At 39.1% G+C, this 21,626-nt stretch overlaps 3 protein-coding genes across 6 annotated transcripts; 2 read left to right on the top strand and 1 right to left on the bottom strand.

The window, feature by feature from the left end:
* The first annotated feature begins 3,828 nt into the window (after window positions 1–3,828).
* LOC116258746 (peroxisome biogenesis factor 10) lies at window positions 3,829–10,074 on the top strand. Its single transcript, XM_031636112.2, has 11 exons — window positions 3,829–4,224; window positions 4,754–4,785; window positions 5,907–5,996; window positions 6,625–6,719; window positions 6,847–7,036; window positions 7,153–7,222; window positions 7,604–7,682; window positions 8,170–8,303; window positions 8,454–8,551; window positions 9,564–9,655; window positions 9,764–10,074. Exons 1-11 carry the CDS (start codon window positions 4,047–4,049, stop codon window positions 9,864–9,866), a joined length of 1,161 nt encoding a protein of 386 aa, XP_031491972.1. The 5' UTR covers window positions 3,829–4,046; the 3' UTR covers window positions 9,867–10,074.
* Window positions 10,075–11,234: 1,160 nt separating this feature from the next.
* On the bottom strand, window positions 11,235–15,245 carry LOC116258747 (uncharacterized). The gene is made up of 10 exons (XM_031636113.2): window positions 15,188–15,245; window positions 14,430–14,813; window positions 14,120–14,206; window positions 13,968–14,026; window positions 13,469–13,564; window positions 13,288–13,368; window positions 13,146–13,208; window positions 12,763–12,936; window positions 12,163–12,258; window positions 11,235–11,657 (listed from the first exon to the last, which is right to left on the bottom strand). Exons 2-10 carry the CDS (start codon window positions 14,782–14,784, stop codon window positions 11,580–11,582), a joined length of 1,089 nt encoding a protein of 362 aa, XP_031491973.1. The 5' UTR covers window positions 14,785–14,813; window positions 15,188–15,245; the 3' UTR covers window positions 11,235–11,579.
* Window positions 15,246–17,767: 2,522 nt separating this feature from the next.
* Window positions 17,768–20,336, top strand: LOC116259273 (F-box/kelch-repeat protein At1g22040). 4 transcript variants are annotated; one of them, XM_031637004.2, is made up of 2 exons: window positions 17,768–17,877; window positions 18,591–20,336. In XM_031637004.2, the coding sequence occupies exon 2, from the start codon at window positions 18,656–18,658 to the stop codon at window positions 20,165–20,167; it is 1,512 nt and encodes a 503-aa protein (XP_031492864.1). In that variant the 5' UTR covers window positions 17,768–17,877; window positions 18,591–18,655; the 3' UTR covers window positions 20,168–20,336. The 4 variants fall into 4 exon arrangements, with proteins under 4 accessions (XP_031492864.1, XP_031492865.1, XP_031492866.1 ...); XM_031637005.2 differs by having other exon boundaries at window positions 17,774–17,877; window positions 18,615–20,336; XM_031637006.2 differs by having other exon boundaries at window positions 17,774–17,877; window positions 18,610–20,336.
* Window positions 20,337–21,626: the final 1,290 nt, after the last annotated feature.

Genomic DNA, 21,626 nt, shown 5'->3' with positions numbered 1-21,626 from the left:
AGTTGCATCTTCATGGACCATAATGGTAATCTTAATCTGTTCATGGAAACGAATGGTGCTTTTCCCTCATAAAATATAAAGAAATATGGGTCACTTTCACACCTGCAACTCGAAATCACATTTGTTCGACAAATGGTACGCTCCCGAGAGAATACGTCTTCTTCTTAAAAGCAGTCTTCGCGGTAGCCAATCTTCTTGCCCCATCTGAACTGCAAAGAAAGAAAGTAGGGGCTTTCTCAACTAAGTTGCTTTTGAGGAGTGAATTTTGCTTTGCTTGCAGAACTGAACTACCTTGTTTGCAAAGAACTTGCTTAACCAATTAAAAAGGCATAGTTTTCGACTAAAGAGCGGCTCATCTGATTAATTATATTTGTGCACTTGAATCGTCTTTGGCCGCTTCAATAACGACTTTGATCCGCCCCTCGAAGGCGAGTTCTCCTTTTATATATATATATATATATATATATATTATTTTTGCCGCTGCTCCTGAACATAGAAATAAAGGAAACTCCCCACTCGTCCCATGAACAAAAGCCTCTTATCAACCTTGTCCAGAGAAAGAAAAAAAAAAGCACATCTTCCCATAAAGGAAGAGTGTCACATGAATTCATTTCCTGTGGAGTTATTTATAAATTTTCGTCAGCTACTAGTCATTAAATAAAGAAGAATGAAACAGAGGATCACAGATGTGTGGTCTTCTCCAATCTCAAAAATCTCTCCTCCCACAAAACAATGCATTCTCATGGGATTACTACACGGGATAATTTGGAAGCAAAGTACTGTACATATGAGCTGTCATGCTTCGTTGAAACCGGAGACTAAATCTCTTGGGGAGCGACAGGCAGCTCTGAGCCACGTTTCCTGAATCCTGCCTGCGCCAACGAACGGATTCGTAGGCGAGAAATGCTGCTAGAAAGATGTATAAAAATATTTTAGAGTTTTCCTTACAACTGTTACCTTCAAGAATTGAAAAGAGGGAAAGAAAGGAGGAAATAAAGCATCTGATCATTTGTTCAAATTTAATCTTCCCCTATTGATGCAGGAGTTCACAATAAAATACAAAAAGGACAGAAAGATGAAGTGAGCGAAGCCAATGCTGCTGATCTCATCCACTTAAAATATGTGGTCAGTCCGGTAGTTTGCCAGCATCCGGAACAGCATAAGGGATAAGAGCAGCCATGAAGAACCTACAAGAAAAAACAAAAGAAAAGAGCAAAAAAAACAGAGCTCGCGTATGACAGAATCTACTTTTTCTCTTTCCCCTTTGCTTTTTCTTGATAGGGATTTTAAAAGCAGTGTGGTAGAGAAGGGAACCAAGGCAATTGATGCCAACAGAATCTTGGGCTGCATGATGGGCACCAAATGCTTTGTTTATTTCTCTCTTCTCTTTAAAGCTGCTATTCCCTCACAGCCCTGTCTGTTCTTCATTTATTTATTCGTTTCTGCATGTTCCAGTGTGAGTACTAGAGGACAGACCTCTCTAAAATCCTCCCCAGCTTTTCCCTCCCGCGGCGTACTATCCTCTTTTTCAAACCCCTAAAGCCTCCTATCATTGAGTGCGCAAAGAAAAATAACCAGAATGTGCAGCATTGGCGTTCAACGGACCAGCAGAACTGACCCTTGTGTGCTGCTCGGTCTGTGGTAGAAGCGACCCTTGATGAGTTGTTCGTTCGCCATGAGATCTGCAGGAGCTGCCAGATTACGCCAACTACTCGATTTCAACTTGAACATGTCAAACACTGTTGTCAAAATCGATTCGAGTCATTCTGAACAACAGATACACCAATTCATGTACCTTTGTTTAATTAATTTTTTGAGCATCTGAATTATTCGTTCTTTCCAATTAATAGAACTTTGTAAAGCGTTTTTACCAAGCGATCGACTGACACCACCAAAGTTCCGGATTCCGGCCGATGGCAGCAGACGGTGGTCCTGCCCTGCACTCGAAGGAGATCTGATAACTGTTAATTTCTCCAAGAACATGATAAACTTCTGCAGAAACATCAGAGCATTAATAATGTTAAAATGATGTGTAAATGAAGGCAAATATGACATTAATATCATGACGGACGTCTTAAATTTCCCCTTCTTATCATCCTTATTGGTACTTGAGAATTTTCCTCTCGTGCATTGCATGATCGGCAGACTCAACCATACTAAAAAGTTTGCGAATCATTTTCTTTAAGGTGTAGATAATGCGGGAATGTTAAAGGAAATCATTTTTTCGTTAATGGATCTCTCGTTTTAAAAAGTAACGCGTGATGCCTTTAGTAAAAAATTGTTTGTGTGTGTTTCCCCTGTAATTAGTTTACAAAATCATGCTAACCTTTTCATTGATGTCCAAAATCATTCTTTAATCATGAAAGGTTGGTAAGACTTTTTTTTTTTTTGTTAACAATTGATTCTGAAAGTTTCTCTTAGTTAATCTAAAAATTTATAATCTGAAAGACGGATTTCCAGGTCAAATAAACAATGGATGATAGATCTAGGAAACTTGAAAACGAAAAGATAAACTTGCAAAATGGCAAATTAGACAAGGAGGAGTTAAGCGAAAAAGGAGAAAAAAAAAAAGATTAGAGACTAAGACAGGACAGAGTGCAAGTAAACTAGATGGTCAAATTTAGATGAACACAAGGCAGCTAAGGTCCAAGAATTATGATGAACACTTGGGCACCTATTTGTTAGGTATGAAAAACTAGATGGTCAAAATATCTACAAATTGGGGCCAAATTTTGTAATTTGTTCCTTTCATTTTCCAACCTAGTGTTTCTATTATTTGCCCACCTACTGGGCATGTTTTCGAAAGCAATTCATCGTCTTTTCGCTGCTCTTGAGCCAAATTCAAGTAAAAAACAATTATCAGCTTCAACTTCATTGCATTCTCCAACTTTTTTTTTTCATTAAGAAAATGTAAATTCCTGGTGAATGTTTTGCAAGAAAGCTAGACAAAGTGTGAGATTTTTTTTTATCAAACTTGGTGCACTAATCAACATGGTCAAGAAGGTTCACCTTCTTCCTCCATCTTTACATGGGAAAGAGTGAAAAAAAAGTTGGACTCGTAGGGATTCGGCTCTTTTTCTAACTCAAACCGGTATAGGTCGATAACATACTTAGGGAAGATAACACCACTAACCTTTTCATTTATCTGAGCACTTATAGTTAATCAAATGAGTTTAACTTGTTGTTAATTGAACGAGTTATGAGAATGAATTCACAAGGCCGTATGAATATGAATAAAATTTAAACCATTCATTTCATCAGTTAATAGTTAATCGAATGACTTTAACTTATTGTTATAGCAATATTAAAGGACTTACATGATTGAAATCACACGTTGATACGAATACAAATGTGACTTAAGTCATTAATTTGATTCAACTTAAAAGAAGCCAACTTAAATCCTTCAAATTAATTAAATATTGTGCACGTGGGGTTTTAGCTTAGTAAAGTTAACCGCCTAATCTTAATCGAGTCACTCAACTCGTTGAAGCTTAGTTGGTCAAACACGCACCGGACTCAGACTCAACTCATCTACTCTCCAGCACCAATGAAGTCCATAAAGAACAAGTAGTCGGTGAAAAAATGAGATTAACTTATTTAAAGGTACTCTAAACTCTAGTCATTCTACCACATTAATTCATATCAAATTTAATTCAAAATATTTAAGTTAAGTTAAAATTGAAAAAATAAAAAGATATGACGACCATGAGTAATTGTTACATGAAACTACAATTTTGTAAGCCAAAAGCTTTGCATTATTGATTTTCAGATCTTTTAAAAAATAAGGTCCATGCTTTAAAGACATGATATCTTTTGGCAGCCGAGGAAAGAAATCGCGTATTCTTGGGAAAGGAAAGAAAGCCGACAAAGGCTGGCGGTGGTGCTTTGGGGAGATACTTGTGCGGTGGTTCGCGGGCTCTCGCTTGCCCAGTTCCCTCTCCTTCTGGTAGATGAATAACGGCGGGAGGAACTCTTTGCGCGCTCGGGGAGCAGCTAGTTCGACCTAGCACGCTGCAGCGGCATCAGTTCACTGAATCCTGAAGGAAATGGCGGACGGCGGGAGGAGGGGTCAAGAGGAGCAGGCGGAGGATGACGCTGGTGTCCGCCGGAAAAGGAGATTTCCTCTTGCAGCGCAGCCGGAGATCATGAGGGCCGCGGAAAAGGACGACCACTACGCTTCTTACGTCCACGATGCCTGCCGCGATGCCATCCGTCATCTATTCGGTCTCTCTCTCTCTCTCTCTCTGTTTCTCTCTTTCTGGCCTTGAAGTGCTTCCTGAGTGATTAATGAATTTCACCATTGTTCCGTCGATCAAATTAAGTCACTTTCTGTCAAATTAAACCACTCTTGGTATCCCAATGAAACTCATTTAAATGTACCGACTGCAGAAGGTAATGCAAATTCTTCCTGCTCATCTTGAAAGCCGGGCGGCTTCTTATGCGACCAGAAAATTCTGTGGAGTTTGGGTTTCGAAATTTCTAGTTTAGCTATTCTGGCTATGCTTATGCTATTTCTCAAGCATAAAAAAGAATGAACATGCTGAGAAGACTTCTGTTTGTGTTTGAATTTCTGTCTCTTTCTATTATTTGCTAATTTAAGAGGACTTTCTGATTTAAACAAATAATTAGGCTTTAGGCGTTTCGTGGCACTTACTGCACGTCTTTTTCCCCCCTTTTTAGTCTGCTGGAATATTTTCTAGACTTCCTCATCTTGTCGGCCATTTTTTCAACTATGATCTTTCTTATTTTGCAGGTACCAGAACTGCCGTGGCTTTCCAGAATGAGGTTGATTCTTTCTGCTGTTGGTTGCCATTTGCTGCTTGTCTTAAATTTGCATTTTCGCCTCTACGTACTGCGCACTGTTTCTTTCATTTGTGCGTCGTGCATAAGCACTTTTTACTGAGGACCACTCATAGCATTCGAGTTCATCTCGCGTTTAAATGATTTTAAATTATTCTGGAAATGGTGAAAATTGGGTCTGTGGTTATTCCTATTGTTTGTGGGTGTGTGCGTGCATGTTGGCTGTGAATTGGTGAACTGGGATTGATGATCTTGTATCTTACAGATTTGGAAGAGTGCTTAAGTTGTTGTGTGAATTACTGAAAAAAAATTATATATTGACGTCAGACACCTTGGTGTTGTACTCATAGCCTGCAGTTAACACGAGAGAATCTCTTGACAATTTAAATTGCAGAACCTCGTATCACTTTACCTAATTCTTAGATTTGAATTTGTTCGGTTCGGTTCCATCAATTGTGTTATGGTTCGATCCTGGTAGTTTACAAGCAAATAAGCATAAGCCTCTCTACCTAGTTCAAACGCATGATTAGTTGGATTATCAATTTTGTTGTCAAGTGCTTGCGGTAGCTTCATCAAATTGTGTTCCTTTTCCTTCTTATCTTTCTTCTTTCTCCAATTATGTATTTGGCCAATATAGCTACTTTTTGTAGAACACCAAGGGACTAAACAAATGCAGAATTTCTCAATTTGTTAAAAATTAATATGGTAGATGGGAAATTTGTCAAAAATTAATAGGGTAGATTTGAATTTGTGCTGTTCGGTTCCATTAATTGTGTTATTGTTAGATCCTGCTAGTTTACAAGCAATAAGCATGAGCTTCCCTAGTTCTACTTCATATGCATGATTAGTTGGATGATCAGTTTTTTCTTCAAGTGCTTGGGGTAGCTTCATCAAATTGTGTTCCTTTTTCCTATTATCTTTCTTCTTTCTCCAATTATGCATTTGGCCATTATAATCACTGTTTTTACTTTTTAGAACACAAATGGACTAAATCAGTAAACAAATGCAAAATTTCTCAATTTGTTAAAATTTAATGTGGTGGATCTCATTGTTACCTTTCTTATCTTTCTTACACATAACTGTTAAAGTTCGAACCCGTGCTGCAGACTAAACTCATGGGTCAGTTGCTTTATTATTTGTTGACAACATGCTCTGGACAGCAGACACTTGGAGAAGAATACTGTGACCTAGCTCAGGTGAACTTTCCTTTTGCAATAATTTGGTATTTTTGTTCTCTTTTGATTAATATCTATCCTCTCTCCCTCCCCCTCTCCCCCCAACAAACAGTGACATCTACAAAAACAATAACAGCATACACATACAGAATCAAAACTTCTACGTTTTTTTAATCCTGCTTATCGTTACATTGATCCTCTGAAACTACATTTTTCACTGTGTCCTCATTATATTTCTTGTATTGAATTACTTGTTCATTCAATTAATTGACTTATGAAAGCTGCATGGTCCAGAAACAATAACTTATAGCCTTTTTTTATTACCAAAGTGCCATTTTTTTGTTTAATGATATCAGGAAAAATCTATTCAGCTAATAGTAATGGTATATGCTGTGAAAAAATTACAAAGCCATGCTTGCATTTATTTTTCAGCAAAGCATTTGTGGCAGCCTTTTTCACAAGATGTAGTTCTTCTTGTGAAAGTATTAGAATTTTAAGTTTAAAACTAGAAATATAGAGATAACAAAAAAGTTATGGGATAACAGCTTCTCTTTAGTAAGTAGAAAAACTCAATTGGTTTTAACATGGAGATAATCTCACAATGTTCATAGGTTTGGTCTGATGCTTGAGAAATTGTATATTTTTTCAGGTTACAAGCTCTTCTGAGCTCCCTGCAACACCTGCAAGACGATTTCTGTTTCTGGTCTATCAAACAATAGTTCCTTATCTAGCAGAGCGGATCAGGTTGTTCTTCTACCATTTTGGCCTTTAATTGGTTTACCTGGGGGGAGCACTTTTTGCCTTCGTTGGGTTTACATGGCTGGCATACATGCTGCAAAAGGACATGAAACTAAGCAATGTATTATTGCAGCTCTAGAGTAGCTGCTCGGGGAATTTTTTTAGCTGATTCAAACTCTGAGGGCTTTAATGATGGCAATGATGAAGTTCCAACCCATGGAACATCTCTGCTTTCTTCAGAAGAGGTGTCTATGTCAAGTTTGTCACGTCTTAGAGTGCGAATACGTAGATTACGGCATAGTGCAATCCAAAGATGGCCTTCGGTGAACTTCTATCTTTTCATTTTTATAGAAAATGCATTAATCTTGTATCTGTGTGTTGATGTGTCCTTCATGATATTTCTTTGCATAAACCTTTTTTTTATTTTATATTTCTTTAGATGCTTCCATTTGTCCATGGGATCTTGCAACTGGTGCTCCGTGCAAACCTCATGCTCTTTTACTTTGAAGGTAGCACGATATTCTTTCTCTGTATCAGTTAAAAACTTACTCTTAGCTGACACAAAGCTTTATTTCTCTCAAAGTGAACTTTGGTAGGTTGTACTGTCTTACTAGTTAGTTTGTTTGGAAAGAAAAATATCATAAATGAATGAGAGATTCATATGATAACTGAGAAGTGTTTTCAAATTTAAAATGTTTGGCTAGTAATGTAGGATTTCTTTTCTTCTTCTTGTATTGGGTTTCTCCTATCTGCTACTGAATTATTTCTTTGTTTTCCTTATTTTTGTTCAAACATTTCTAGAGAAAACCATCTATACTCAAATAATGAAATGGTAGAAGTATTTTTTTTTTATTGGTGCATAAATAGGAAACACCTGCATACTCTTGCAGGTTTGTACTACCACATATCAAAAAGAGCTGCAGGCATTCGTTATGTATTTCTTGGAAAGCCACTCAATCAAAGGCCAAGGTAACATTTTAAGCTCTCTTTATCTTGATGTTGTATCTTTGTTTGTAGGTGTGATGCCACCTGGACAGTCTTAATTTTGATTTGATGAAAATTGAGAGGATCTGATATCACTAGATGATTTGTCGAATGAGATCTTTTATTGAGTTGTATTTTTACCGTAGTGGCTTATCATTTTCATGAACTATTTCATAAGTTAGATAGGATTCATAGTCTATCTGTAAGAAATCTGATTTATTAATTTAGGTATGAAGTATTTGGCGGTTTGCGCAAATTACTGTCAGGATATATGCATATGTCTGTGCATGCCACATATAGATGCTTTGAGTCAGTCCATTCAAATTTTGAACAGTTAATTCTTTGCCTTATCTGCTGAGTGAAATATGTGCATATTTTGGTTTAGTCATTTTTATAGAGTCAATTTCATCATGACCTTGTGTTACAACATTATGATCTGCGGGTTTTACCTTGACTTGGTTGATCATCACAGGTATCAGATTCTTGGGGTTTTCCTTTTAATCCAGCTGTGTATCATTGGAGTAGAAGGACTCCACAGGACCAACTTATCTTCTATTGCAAATTCAGTTCAACGTACTGCATTGGGATCTTACCACACAACACCAGGTTGACGTTCTGCTGCTTAATTTATTTGTTTCATGTTTTCATTGCCTGCTAGCCTTGTCTTTCCATGTGTGGATGACAGTCTGTAAATAAATTGAATGTTGTGTAATTTGATCATTTTAAGTGGCTAAGGCTTTTCCCTTCGAGATGCAGGATTGGGTGTAGCAGTACTGAATGAAGATGGCGATCTTATTGCAGAGTCAACTACTGCGAAAGACAAATGGAGCTCACACTCTTTATCTTCCTCGGAGGTAATTTTCCTCTTGTTAGAAATTTATTGCTTATAGAAAATTGAATATCCTCTTTGCAAGCAACGTTGTTGATTTATGCTTCAAAAGAAAAATGACATTTAAAAAAACATACCATAAACTGGTATCCTGTCAATGTAAGTGTAGTCTGTAAGGATATCAAGCATTCTGCAAATAGGTTTTCCTGATTTCCAGTCAATGCCAAACAATGAGTCCTAGAACTTTCAATATCCAAGAATTATTTATGCCTACTGAAAGTCATGCTATTAACTAAATTGAACAATGAACACCCTAGTGTAGGATCTGGTCAAATACTTTTCCTTCTTTTTTCCTTTTTTTTTTGGGTACAAGAGTTGTTGGCAGCATTTACCTTATCTAAGATTATTTTCAGCTTTTAGGCTGCAATTTCACCTGATTCCTCACTTGCATAATAAGCCATGTGTTTGGATTTCTACCATAAATACTAATGCTTTTGAATGCTTGTATAAAGCACATGACATTTCTGATGGACAACTGAGATAAGAATTAGAGGTTCCTAAATGCAAGAGCACTGTGAAGGGGAAAAAAGGATTTTGGTTCCTTTTTTCTCCTTTAAGTACCAAATAAAGAAAAATTGGGAAAAAACCGAAAAACCATGCAGCAGTCTACTAATTATCTGCAGTCTTACATATAGAGCGTCAATTTCAGCTGTAGACTTGGACTTGATTTGGATATGAGTTATGGTCTTCCTTTGAGTTTGGTATTCATTTAGAAATTCAATCCATTGGATCAACCTGATGTGATATAGTGCAGATTTATGAATTGCTTTACAAATCTGAGATATGAGATGGAAATGCCGAATTTGAATTTAGCGATATCGGTTGCTAGGAGTGTAAAAGTCTCGTCTCCTCATCTGTGCGAAGAAAAGAAAGCATGGTTTGATTGTTACTGCAAAAGTAACAAAAATACAGCGAGTGTGACTTGAGGCAGCTTGAAAGAATATTAATGCATTATCTGAATGGTTGTTTCTTTTCAGTCCCAAGCAGGAAGCGGTGCTGGAAAATGCACACTATGTCTCAGTACTAGGCAGCATCCGACAGCTACTCCCTGTGGCCATGTCTTCTGCTGGTAATTTATCCTTTCCCTTTATGTGTCACATTATATTACTGCATTGGCGTAGAATCTTTTTATTTGAGTTGAATTTGATAGTGTTCCATTGGTATCTTTGCACTCCAGGAACTGTGTTATGGAATGGTGCAACGAGAAACCTGAGTGTCCTCTTTGTCGCACTCCTGTGAATCACTCTGATCTTGTATGCCTATATCATTCGGATTTCTGAATGGTTTGTCCTGTGCAGTTTTTTTGTCGCAAAAGTTCGTTTGTAGATAAGCTAAATCCAGTTGTATCTCATCTTGAGCTGAAAATGCATCAGGTTGGTCATCTGTAAATGGATTCTTTAGAATTATTCAATTTCTGGCTCTAATGTCAAGCCTTATGTAACCACTGACTAATTAAATTAAATAACCTACCATATTAAGTTTCCAAAAGGAATGTGAGTTTGTGTGCATTGTTATTTTTTTCTTTCTTGAAGACATCTGTCCTAAGTCACATGGGTATGGGTACGGTTTAGGTAGGGGTACAGACACAGCAACTTTAAAAAATATAGGTACGACGGCAGGACATGTATATGTATATATGCAAAATAGCATAAAAAAATAAAAATGAAAGCAACATTACAGTAAACAGATGATTTTAAATAAAGACATGACGTTACTGAACAATAACTCTAAAGATACAATAAAAACTGAGTTGGAAAACATTAAATCACACAAAATTAAGCAGTTTGAATTTAAGAAGTACTTGAGTGTGTTCAAGTACTCATTTTGTGTACGGGGTATGGCAACATGGGTATGTGGACTTTATTGAAGTATCTATGTGACTTTACATCTATCTATTATGGTGAATCATATTTTCCACTGTCAACATGCCTTAATATTTACCTCAACACCGACTTTTTTGCTTTTTTCTTTTTCTTTCATTATTACGCGTACCTGCAGTGGCTGTAGACCTTTCCTTTTCTATTTTCAGTGATGAGGAAGCCATAGTTTTCTGAATCTACCAAACTTGTTGACCCCACAATTGGGTGATGATCTTGGTGTATCTGTTCATTGCTGTCACAGGAGCAGTCGTCTCCCTTCACTGTTGGAATGGGTTGGAGCACCTTTTATAACATATCGTGAGCTAGTTCAACCCCCACTAGCTCCAAATTATATTTTGTATGGCTTTGATCTGCTTAAATGAGAACTGTTTTCTCTGTGCTAGTTGCTTGAACTCGATTAAGTTAAAACATGGTCTAATCGTTCCTAGAGCTACGGCTGCCAACTCTGCACAGTTTGGACCAGTTGCAGACTTTGGGCCCAGGTCTTAAACATAGCAAGTCTAAGCAAAGCCAGCCCTGGATCCAGACTCTGGATAACATACACAAGCCATGAAAGTTTATTTGCAAAAACAAGTTCTTATTCGTATTATGTTAAAGTTTCTCGGTTTATTATTTCTATTACAGTTCAAGTCATTGGCTGGACGGTTAATTCTCTCCTCTCTGCCTACCGTTCTTGTAAATTGGAGACATGTTGTCATCCTTTACATAATATATTTTCCATTTTGTATATATATGGTTTAACTCATTTCTCTATATTATAAACGAAGAAAAAGTAAAGCATTAGACCAGGCTTTGTTGATGCTGCTATGTGTGGCAAAAACAATGGCGTGCATAAAAAAATTACAATGAAGTAGCTTTGGAACATTGCCCTCAAAATAGCTTATGATTACCAAAATAGGCACCAATTTATGTCGTCTGTATGTTCCTCCAAACACGAGGAGCTGTGGGAGAAGCAGAAGCATAGGGAGTTCTGAAAACATAAGTGCGCCCGCCGGACTTCCTTGTGTGCAAGACGACCTGCTGCACTGCGGGGATCGTATCGAGAAGATGATGCTGTTCTCTGCTAGAGAGGGCCATGTCTTGTATTCTGTTAAACATATTTATTTACCTCCTTCAAGTTGTTTCCTTCACTCCGGTCATGGAGGAAAGGCGCTCTTTCCAATCAGAAACCTTTTCATCACCATTCACCACCTGCACCATTCAGGTAAACAGCTTCTGCTTATGCAAGGAATGATGCCCAGGCAAGGTTATCAATCAATAAATGGAATGTAAAAGAAAAGGATGGATTCGAATATGCACATCGGAGGTCCTGTTTGGTGGAATTTGACAGTCAGCGAAACCAAAATCCCTAAACGATATTTTAATTGTTTACATCTCTCAGAAAGGTGGCAGAATCGGTTCTACGCCTCAATCGTGGCATTTTGGGATCAAATTCTACTTCATATGGTGCCCATCACAGGGAAAGACAATCTGGAAGGGGACGATATTTGACATTTCTGATTGGATACATCTTGATGTGGAAATGGCAACATAGGTATCTCTTTTTCTGGAACGTTAAGATGTGTATATTTCAGTATTCCGATCAGGCGTTCGTTTTCTTCTTCAAGTCAGAATTTTCGCAACAGAAGCAGGTCTGGATCACTAACCATGAACAGAAAAAAGCATGTTGTGGATGAAGATGGGGATTACTACTAACCTCAAAAATGAGTGCATCTTGAGGAATGACGTCAAGTGCCTCCACGCAAATGGTAGCAGCATCTTCCTTGCTAAGTGTTCCTTGTGCTGCACTACCCTAAACAAGAGGAAGAAATGGCTGAGGAGAACTAGAAAAAGAGGAGCATAAATATAATGTACATGGAGGAACCGCACACGGGCACAGTGCTCTGAAGACACAACATGGGAGCTTGTTCCATGAGTCGTGGTGAGGATGAGAATGAGGAAGAGAATAGATATGAGAGACCAAGATGGGAATTTGTTTCTCTAAGAAATAATTTAAATCTACATCAAATGCCCATCTGCTGCAATTGGGTACTGCCATCCAAACAGGGTAAAGTATCTGCAGGCAACTTCATGGCGATAATCCTTTTCGTTGGGGAACGAAGTGAAAGAATCAGAACTTAAGGGGATGCGACTTTATCCAGGATGGAGGCATCCACTTATAACTCTTCGAAGCACTCAAATGCATTCTTAGTGTCCCTACGAGTGCTTCACATAACAGAAAATTGACAATGGAGACAGAACTATGGAACTGTTTGTGTTTGCCATATCAAAGGAATGATTGAGAAAAGTTGCTAACCTCTTGGAAGCTGAAGCCAAACTCGCCACCGGGAACATCTCGCAATGATCCGGCTCTAATGATGGTATAAGGAATTCCTGTTGCTTTCACCACCTCTTCGTCCTTCTCAGCTAACTTCTTGGCGTTGCTATTCATTAGAGCTTGGATTCCACTGCTACCCTTATACGCAGACAACTGCAATCCACTTGAAAATTCCGAAACAATTGAACTGAGCAATGGTATTAGTTGAAAAAAGCAAAAAGATTAGACATCTGTTCCAATGTGAACCAAGAGGAACAGACCTAGCATCTATTTCAATTTGATCCGTGCCATGTAAGATTTTGTTTCCATTCAGAATCACTGTATCTAAATTAGACGCAGCAGTCTCCTGGAAGAATGACAACCTGAGATAATAAGATTATATGTTGCACCCCCTTCATGCTACCAATCTCCGACAAGAAACCTTCCTGCGGAAAGCAGCAATGTGTCACTGTAAGGAGCCATCCATGGAGTGCTTGGCTTTATGGACATCGTCAGTACACATACACTTGAGGTACTAATGATGGCACGAACACCTTTCATGGCCTTCTTTACCCATGATTTGTCCTTTGAGTCCCCACCAATTGGCTATTGTAACATGTAAAAACAGTGGAAAATAAGATACTGGAAGTGATGAAATGCTTTTAGCTATGAGAAGGCAATTGCTATAATCGCACGAAGTTCTCACCTCGCAATAAGAGCCAAATGAATCAACAGCTGACTGTTTATCCTTCACAATTGCTTTTATCCTAACTCGTTTAAGGATCAGTGACAATATCACCATCTGGTTTCCACAAAAGCGTGTCAAGGTTAGTATACAGTTGTAGCAGAGAAACTGTTCAACAGTAGCAGGCCTTATAACACAACTGAAAACAAATGCTATGGAAATGGGAGCTTCAGAAGGAAAGGCATTGAGCCGTCAGACTGATTTTTGATGCTTTCTGGTATTGAACGACATATTCTTTTCTTTTTTGTGAGGAAAGGGGGTTGAAGTTGGATGGCGTTCAATTTGCGACAAAGCAAGAAAACCATCTGAAGCCAAAGGTGGACAGGCCTTGATAACTTCATCCTATAATTTAAATTTCCAAACCTTGAAAACGATTTTCTCGAAATTGAATTCCAAGAAAGAAGAACGATAAGAACAATTCACTAGAAAAAGGCATAAAAAACACCTGGTTATCACAAACCTGACCAATCTCACTGTCACCATCCGTTACCAATATGGCGTCTCGAACTTCCTCTGATTCTGTCTCATCACCAAAACAAATATCTTACACTAAGTACATTTTGAAAGAGAAGCAAGATGTAGTTTTGAAAGTTCTTCACCATCCATGAATACCTGCACATTCATCTTCCTCTGTCGCAGAACTGCCATCTTTAGGGAGCTCATCTCCTGCTCCATACCATTTCCTCAACTTGGGTCCACCTGCAACCGAAGGTTAAGTTGCAAGACAAACAAAAAGTGCAAATTTCGGAGCGTGGAAGAACCTTTACGTGCAGTACTCAAAGAACAACACAGGCCCGATAACAGCAATCACATTACAGCCTTTCAACTCTTGTCAGCCAATCACCAAAATCAATTTGCTCCAGAAGGTGGGAGCATCGCAGGGTAAGAGGCAAGCAGAACTCACAATCTTGGGGTAAATTACCTTCAATGTAGTCGAGAATTCTATCCGTGAAGCTCATTTCGTTTTTGGAAGAGCATAAAACGACCCTCCTCCTTTCAGATTTGAATGATGGGATGGTAGAGAAGGAATGGCGACTTAGAAACGATATCTGCGTGGACAAACATGGTCGTACTGCAGTGCAATCCCTCGAGAGTGCTGCAGACGCAGACAACGCCATTGGGGAGACAAGATCTGGAAAGGCTAAAGCAAAACCCAGGCCATGCTTCTGCTCTTCCTTCTTTTTTGCAAGTTTCACTCTTTGTGTGGATGAGATGGGTGATCGATGGCCAGTGGGGATAAGGCGTGGGCCGTGGCCGTCTGGCTCTGTCACACCCATCCCATCATTTAGATGATGACCTCGTTTACCTGAAAAGTGATCGACGCTGCAAAATTCAGAAATTAAATGAGATCTGTCAGTCTCCCGATTCAACGATTCAGCAGATGATTCGCGACTCAAAGGAGAAACATATAAAATAATTGAAACGAAGTCGCAATAGTATCTAAATTAATAGTGAAAGATCATTAGCGTATGACACATCGATTTTTACAGCACTGTTAGTGATCGTATACAGGTGGTAGCAGTTGTGGCGGTTTAGCGGTGAGTTAACCTACAAACAGATTAATCTCAATGAGATTAACGCTTAAATTGAACTAATTTGACCGATGTTTCCTTCTTTTGATGTTGAGGAACAGAAATCCTCTACCAACTTGGTTAACTAACGCCATTAAAAAGTCCTGACCAGAATTTGTTGCGGAGACAACACCATGAAAAAGCAGAATGTGGAAAATGATGAGGACTGGGCCCGAGCTTGGCCCGTTTTCTCGATATTTATTTCCCTTCTCACAACTTGTGGTGGTGCTGTTTCAGTGTCACCTGCCCCTTGGGTTTTCTGTATGACTGTGCAACTGAAACTGATTACCAAGAAAGTTCCTCTTCGACTGGCTGCCTGCCTTGCTCAAGTCATGAGGTGGCTTGACTTGTGAGCATGATAATTAATTAAGCTGAGAACTTTCCACGCGACACCCTCAAAGAGTTAGAACATTGTTTTATTTTGATAAGTTTCCCTTGCATAAGTTTTCTGCTAATTTTGATGAAAGTAACCATACTGCATACAATTAAATTCGAATTTATAATGTTATTTTGATATAGTTGAAGAGGCTAGTCAACATGAACTTTACTCTCCTTAAAAACATTTAGTTATTTGATCTCGTTAACCCAATTTAACTCAATAGCAACCTAGAGTCTTCATGATAAGATGTCATCTTTTATTAATGATGCAAAACTTACCTGTCTTTCTAATAGTACGGAAGAAATGCATGTATTTTTAATTCGCATCGACCCAGTTAAAAAATAGTGAGAATAATTGTAGTTGGACCCTTCTATATGCAATACCCAAATAATTTATTACCACCATGATCGATATAATGCGTAGCATTAATACTTGAATGGTTCATATAACCCTACCAATGTCTCAGTTATTAAAAAATGAAGAAAAGGATAATATTTTATTGGGATTGAGAACATAGTCTCTCTCTCTCTCTCTCTATATATATATATATATATAATTAGAATGTAAAGCTGACATCTATGTCATGACAATTCAAATTGAGGGATTAACTGTAAGTTCATCTCAAATATCAAAATAACCTTAAAATTTAAAATTCAGAAGAAAAAAAAAGAGAAAGCTTCAACCTCGTCTTCCCTACTTATCTAGGGCACGAATTGCCGTTTCAAAACGTTCGGCTGTTTTTTTCTCGTCTCACAGCGAACTGGTCCTCGCGATCTGTAATGGCGTCAACGGTTAACCTTCTCCATATAGCGTTCAAAGGACGTCATCTCCTGCAAAGAATTTCACCTGGAGACCAACCTTTTGGTCTTTATCCCATGGACGGTCTCCTTTTTTTCAAGGTTTTTGGACATAGGCACAGTCCAACCTTGAAAAAGGGACAGATCCACACAGCTCACCAACCGGTTTCCTTTTCCTTTTTCCCACTTTTTTACGTAATTTAGTTGGATCTCTACTCAATCTCAATCACACAACTCCAATTCAGATTCAGTAATAAAATTCATATCGAATCTAAATCTGATTAGTTGCGGAATCTAAATTGATTTACCAAATCTAAACTAAAGAAATTCAAATCAGATGGATAATTGGGTATACCCAATCCATTTGCATCCGCAGGTCATTTTGAGCTCAAAGTTAAAAATCCAATTGTTACTCAACTAAAATAGTTACCATGACAAGAAATAAATGCAAGCAAAATCGTAATTGGAAGAAGAAGTTATTTTTCAAGGGTATCATAAGTTAGGTGATCTTTGCATGTCCACGTATGGAAATAAAACAGAGTTTGATGTCATTTGGTCTATATAGACAGTTTTTTTTTTTTTTTTATGATTCTGCTTGGACATTAATTCAACCTGACCCAATTGGCTCATGAATTTTTAATTTAGATTACAGATGCTAAAGATGCATTTCAAATGCCTTGCGAATTTTCAAGTATTGATTTAATGAGGAACACGATACTCCAGCACATATGCCATCTTTGGGCAGCCCAGAATATATTTGCAGAACGATTTGTTGAGGGAGAGGAAAGTGAAAATGTTCAAGAATCATAAAACAAAAAAAAGAGAGAGTAAAAAACCATATGAAATGAGTAAAAAATCAGAGGGGATCATAAAAAAGTCTAATATTTTTAACACTAAAAAAGTCATATATGTTGACATACAAATTTGAAGAAGCGTTTCTCAAGCAAGTAAAAACTGCAGAAGGTTATCTGCTCGGGCCTTAATGTGGAGAAATGCATTATGAAATCCTATCTCTGATATGAGAGGGATTATACAAGGCATAGATCAGACAACCTGCCCACTACCCTCCTAATTCAATTTAAATATATGGGGTTAAACCTAACTCATAAAGAAAACATTATTTACATTACCTTTTGGAGAACAAGTTGTTCTCTCTATTATTATCATGCACTCACTTTTCAATTATTGATTTAAGCCTAACAATCTTAACAATTTGCAATAGATTTAATATATATGTAAAATAAAAAAAAAAAATTTAATAATATCTTGACCATCCTCAATTTATCTACTCAATTTTTTTTAGTTTCATGTGTCAATTGCCAAAGTTCATCCGTCCAGCGTAAAAATGATAACGTTTAACCCCGAGATCCACATTTGGCAGCAGCTTGAAGTGAGGATGTTTCTGAAAACTAACAAAAGTGAACGGCAACTGGAATTATGGCTAAAAGTTAGTCCATCAACTGAAGTTTTACGTAGATTTTAGGCAGGCAGAGGTTCATTAGAAAGCCGACGACGTCGTTGTAGCATTCTCTCGTTCAGAGAGAGAGAGAGAGAGAGAGGGGAGGGGGGCAGAGAGCGAGAGAGGGCGGGCATGCTTCCTCGAAATTGAGGCTCTCTGTTCAGGTAAATCTCTTTGTCCTTCCTCGTTATCTCTCTCATGGAATTTTTGGACGGGGCTGCTTCCCTCCCTCGTCATAAGAATTTTCGCACCCGTCTTTCACCCCCTTTTCCTCCCAATCTGCTTCTTCCCTTCCTCGTCCAGTGCATATATTAGGAGCGTCGATCTTGGCCTTATCGCTATAGGGTTTCTGCCCAATCTTTTATTTTCTATTTTCCTGTTAATGGTTCGTTGGATGATTTGATTTGATTTTGGGGGTGTGCATGTTCTCTTCTGTGAGACGGTATCTCCTCAATTCTGGGTCTCTTTAGGGGATGATTCCTCTCTGCTTTATTACACTTCTGTCTCGAAGATATTGGGCGAAAGATCTCTCTCTCTCTCTCTCTCTGAATTTGACATTCGAGAGGGAGTGTGTAATGGCGGAAATGATTTCTTGAATTTATAATAATGAGAAATCTGCTTTTCAGTTTCTGTTTAAGTTACGAATCTCGATAACTTGTTGGTGGTGACTTGTGGTTCCTCCGGAAATGATCCTGTAACCTTTTGAATTCCCTTTCGCTAGGCATCGGTCTTGGTTTCGTTTTTATGCGCCTTGAAACAGGAGTTTGATGCTGGTTGATGGATATCCAATGGGCGCATGTGCTCCTACTATTAGACGGTCAAGAATTTTACGGTGTCCGGTTCTAAAATCTTTCAGTGATTGATTGATCTTTTTCAGCAATCAATTTTGTTGCCAGCGCAGCTGTCGTGGTGCTGACAGTTTCGAATTGTGAAGAAACTGAGATGGGGCAATTACTGAGCTTGGCTGGGAGCAGGAACTCGACGATGGATTACTGTGCAGATCCTCAGGCCGAACCGAGCAAGCGTCGTCGGCTATCCTGCGGTGATACATGCTTGGGTGAGCACCCCCGGCTCATCCCTAGCCTACCAGATGAGATATCAGTTCAGATTCTTGCAAGGCTGCCTCGTATATGCTACTTGAATTTGAGATTGGTTTCTCGGAGCTGGAAGGCTGCTCTCACAGGTACTGAAGTTTACAGTATAAGGAAAGAGCTCGGCACCACCGAAGAATGGCTTTACGTACTGACCAAAATTGATGAAGATAAGCTCTCATGGCATGCCTTTGATCCATTGTCTGGCAAATGGCAGAGGTTGCCACCAATGCCGGAAGCCAATTATGAAGACGATGACCCTAGTAAGATTTTCTCTGGGCTGCGGACATGGAGTGTTGTAGGTTCCAGCCTGAGGATAGCGGATGTCATCAAGGGATGGCTTGGACGGAGGGATTCTTTTGAGAGAATGCCGTTCTGTGGTTGTTCAATTGGTGCTGTTGATGGCTGCCTCTACGTGTTGGGGGGATTTTCACGGGCTTCTGCCATGAAATGTGTTTGGCGCTATGATCCTTGTGTAAATGCATGGAGTGAAGTGAGCTCAATGAGTGTCGGAAGGGCTTATTGTAAGACTGGCCTCCTGAACAACAAGCTTTATGTTGTCGGAGGTGTTAGCAGGGCAAAAGGAGGGCTCACCCCTCTGCAATCTGCTGAAGTTTTCGACCCTAAAACGGAGAGCTGGCAGCAGGTTCCAAGCATGCCATTTTCCAGAGCTCAGGTGTTGCCAACTGCATTCTTGGCAGACATGCTGAAGCCCATTGCAACAGGAATGGCCTCCTATAGAGGAAGGTTATGTGTCCCCCAGAGCTTGTACTCCTGGCCTTTCTTTGTGGACGTTGGTGGTGAGATCTTTGATCCAGAAGCAAACGCATGGACTGAGATGCCAAACGGAATGGGGGAGGGCTGGCCTGCTCGGCAAGCAGGGACTAAGTTGAGTGTTGTGGTCGACGGAGAACTGTATGCATTGGATCCTTCAAGTTCCTTGGACAGTGGCAGGATCAAGATATATGATCATCAGGAGGATGCTTGGCGGGTAGTCTTGGGGCGTGTTCCTGTCATCGATTTCACTGATTCTGAATCTCCATACCTACTCGCTGGTTTTCTTGGTAAACTTCATGTTGTCACAAAAGATGCCAACCATGATATTGCAATCCTCCAGGCCGATCTGTGCAAGTCTTGTGATTCATACCCTTCAACATCTGCATCTCCGTCTTCTTCTTCCTGGTCGGCATCATCATCATCATCATCGTCGTCATCATCATCTCAATCGCCGTCATCTTTACCATACAAACCTTCTAATGTTACAGAGGCATCAACTGAGTCAGGGGAAGATACATGGATAACCGTTGCCAGTAAGCACTTCGGTTCTTCTGAGCTGGTTAGCTGTCAGGTGTTAGACATCTGATCTGTTTTCTTCTGCAAATATATCACCTTTCTTTTAGAGGAAGGTTGATTTATGTAATTAGTTGTTTACCAAATGTTTGGGCCTTGAGTCGCAACTCTCAACTGGTAGGAAATTTGTAACAAAAACATAGAAATGATGCTTGCTAAATGATAAACGAGGAAGGTTATCATGTTGGTCTTTTGTTGAGAATCGTAATCTGTAGAAGGTTACCCTGCATTTGACAAACATGTCGTTTTCCTCTACAAGAACTTTGTGTCGTTTTTTACATGCCATGTAATTATTTCTGAGAGCAATGATTGCATAATTTACGACCCTTGCTTTTCAAGTAGCTCTATAAGCATTGTGGATCATGGATTTTCTTTGGTTTCTGATAGCGGGCAGTTCACAAAATACCAAGATGAACTCGTATACTTGTGCATCTCTGTAGTTTGCGTTTAAGATGCAAGAAACATTGTTCTGTTTACTTTCTATATGTTCTGACATTCCTTGTAAGACGCTTCATTCATTGGTTCTCCTCAAAAGGGATGTCAGAGTAATGTCTTTTGCATTTCTGCATAGAGTAGAACGGCAATGAATAATTCATTAGATTTGAAAGAATGAGAACTACTCTGATATGTAGCCTGAAGTTCTTGTTATAGTCGTGTCCCCCAACAAGAATGCTTGAACAACAATAAAATAGGGCAAACCACCACAAAACTGCTGAAAAACGGAATTACAGGGCAGCGTGCATAAGATCGAGATTCCAACACCAATGTTGCAGCAATATATATCAAAATATATGCTAGAGATGCAAGAAAAAGGAGACACCAATTTACGTGGAAAAACCCCCAATAATGGGGTAAAAAACCACGGGCAAGAGAGACTTTCTATATATCAAGAAAAGGAGCCAAATACACGAGCAACAATATCCCTACTGTTTTAAGAAAAACAGTGAACTCAAGAGAGCAATATATATCTCTTATACGAATGAAAGAAAGAGCTCCAAAGATTCAAGAAAGAAATCACCCAATGAAGACTCCCTTCATTTTCTCTTTCTTCTTTGTCTTTCCTCTTTCTTCTTGGCGTGCCAATCGACCCACGCACCTTGCTGCGATTTCTCCTTCTTCTCCTCCTTGCCTTTCTCTTCTTCCTCTCCTCTTGATGTGAGCAGCCACAAGAGGAAACCCTCTTCTTTTTCCCCAAATGAAAAACGAGAGAGAGAGATGTGTGAGGCGTCGCGAGAGGGAGGGGCACCATCGGGTGCCTTCTCCTTCACCCGCCCGTCACTTAAGTGACGGGCCGGGTCGGGTCCTCTTTTGAGGCTGGACCCGACCCAACAAACTCCCCCTCCAGCCTCAAGAGAGGGATCATACCTGCAAAATGAACAAAAATTAATACACTGCCTTAAAGGCAGTCATCCCAACTAAGTCTCTACACATGTCATGCTTCTCTCTAGGTAGAGACTTCGTCATCATATCTG

This window comes from Nymphaea colorata, chromosome 8, assembly GCF_008831285.2.
Source record: "Nymphaea colorata isolate Beijing-Zhang1983 chromosome 8, ASM883128v2, whole genome shotgun sequence".
Lineage (NCBI taxonomy): Eukaryota > Viridiplantae > Streptophyta > Magnoliopsida > Nymphaeales > Nymphaeaceae > Nymphaea > Nymphaea colorata.
Note: the sequence above shows the minus strand (reverse complement) of the source record. Positions and strands in the feature narration are given on the sequence as shown.

Coding starts and splice junctions, on each gene's coding strand:
- LOC116258746 (XM_031636112.2), top strand. CDS start 4,047: ATGGCGGACGGCGGGAGGAGGGGTCAAGAGGAGCAGGCGGAGGATGAC. Junction 7,683..8,169: donor CCACTCAATCAAAGGCCAAG/GTAACATTTTAA, acceptor TGATCATCACAG/GTATCAGATTCTTGGGGTTT. Junction 9,656..9,763: donor TGTGGCCATGTCTTCTGCTG/GTAATTTATCCT, acceptor TTTGCACTCCAG/GAACTGTGTTATGGAATGGT.
- LOC116258747 (XM_031636113.2), bottom strand. CDS start 14,784: ATGGGTGTGACAGAGCCAGACGGCCACGGCCCACGCCTTATCCCCACT. Junction 14,207..14,429: donor AATTCTCGACTACATTGAAG/GTAATTTACCCC, acceptor CTTCGGTTGCAG/GTGGACCCAAGTTGAGGAAA. Junction 13,369..13,468: donor CATTTGGCTCTTATTGCGAG/GTGAGAACTTCG, acceptor ATGTTACAATAG/CCAATTGGTGGGGACTCAAA.
- LOC116259273 (XM_031637004.2), top strand. CDS start 18,656: ATGGGGCAATTACTGAGCTTGGCTGGGAGCAGGAACTCGACGATGGAT.